The sequence below is a fragment of the Etheostoma spectabile genome, chromosome 2, assembly GCF_008692095.1.
Source record: "Etheostoma spectabile isolate EspeVRDwgs_2016 chromosome 2, UIUC_Espe_1.0, whole genome shotgun sequence".
NCBI lineage: Eukaryota > Metazoa > Chordata > Actinopteri > Perciformes > Percidae > Etheostoma > Etheostoma spectabile.
The window spans coordinates 17,137,650-17,138,338 of record NC_045734.1 but is presented as its reverse complement, the minus strand read 5'-3'; the positions used below and the strand labels follow the sequence as shown (position 1 = coordinate 17,138,338).

The 689-nt window shown below is 40.2% G+C and overlaps 1 protein-coding gene across 2 annotated transcripts in view; it reads right to left on the bottom strand.

Annotated features, from left to right (window-relative positions):
- Nucleotides 1-253: 253 nt before the first annotated feature.
- The window catches only part of atad5b (ATPase family AAA domain containing 5b), a 5,865-nt gene continuing 5,429 nt past the window's right edge, over nt 254-689 (bottom strand). For both annotated transcript variants that reach the window (XM_032533711.1, XM_032533719.1), the window contains exon 14: nt 254-483. In XM_032533711.1, the coding sequence (XP_032389602.1) occupies nt 405-483 (79 nt within the window). In that variant the 3' untranslated portion in view covers nt 254-404. The remainder of the gene's footprint in view (nt 484-689) is intronic.

The window sequence follows — 689 nt, the reverse complement described above, 5'->3', positions numbered from 1 at the left end:
GAGTGGCATTCTGAGGGGGGGGGGGAGCACAAGGGTTGCTGCAGTGTTACTGCTGCTGTTGATCAAATTCGACTTGGACACTTGCATAAAATAAATGCTGTCTGCCATCTTCCTGCTGTCTGAGGTTTTCAACTACTGTTGATTTGTAATAAAATGTTGGTTTTTTTAACAAGAATGAAACACACTGCACTGGTCTCACCCCCACATCAACACCTGAGCAATCAAAGTGCTTTACATGCTTAAATAACCATCATTTACAAAAGTATAAACATTTTTATTTACTTTTCATGGTACACACAAAGATTTCTCATCTCAACAGCATTAAATTTATTTGACAATATTCAGGTAAAAATGACTGCAAAGTAAATAGTGACTGGAGGAAAGTGAGGTAGTATGAGGTTTTTTTATGAAAAGTCTTCTCCCAGGAGTTGAATGGTTGACTTTGAGAGGCCCAGATGTGTGCTGCTGAGGTAGTTCAAACACCTAAGGTGGGAACACATCATTTGAAGTTTGTCTGCAAATATTGAGTAGTATTAGTCTGCCTATCACCAGACCAAGCCAGGCTCAATAGATTTGAGATTGAGCGGTGGTCTGGGGAGTCTGCTCTGTATTTTCTCTGCACAAGAGGTGTGACCAAAGGGCATAGTTCAAATGACTTTGTACACAATTGGATAGTCCTTCAACCAATC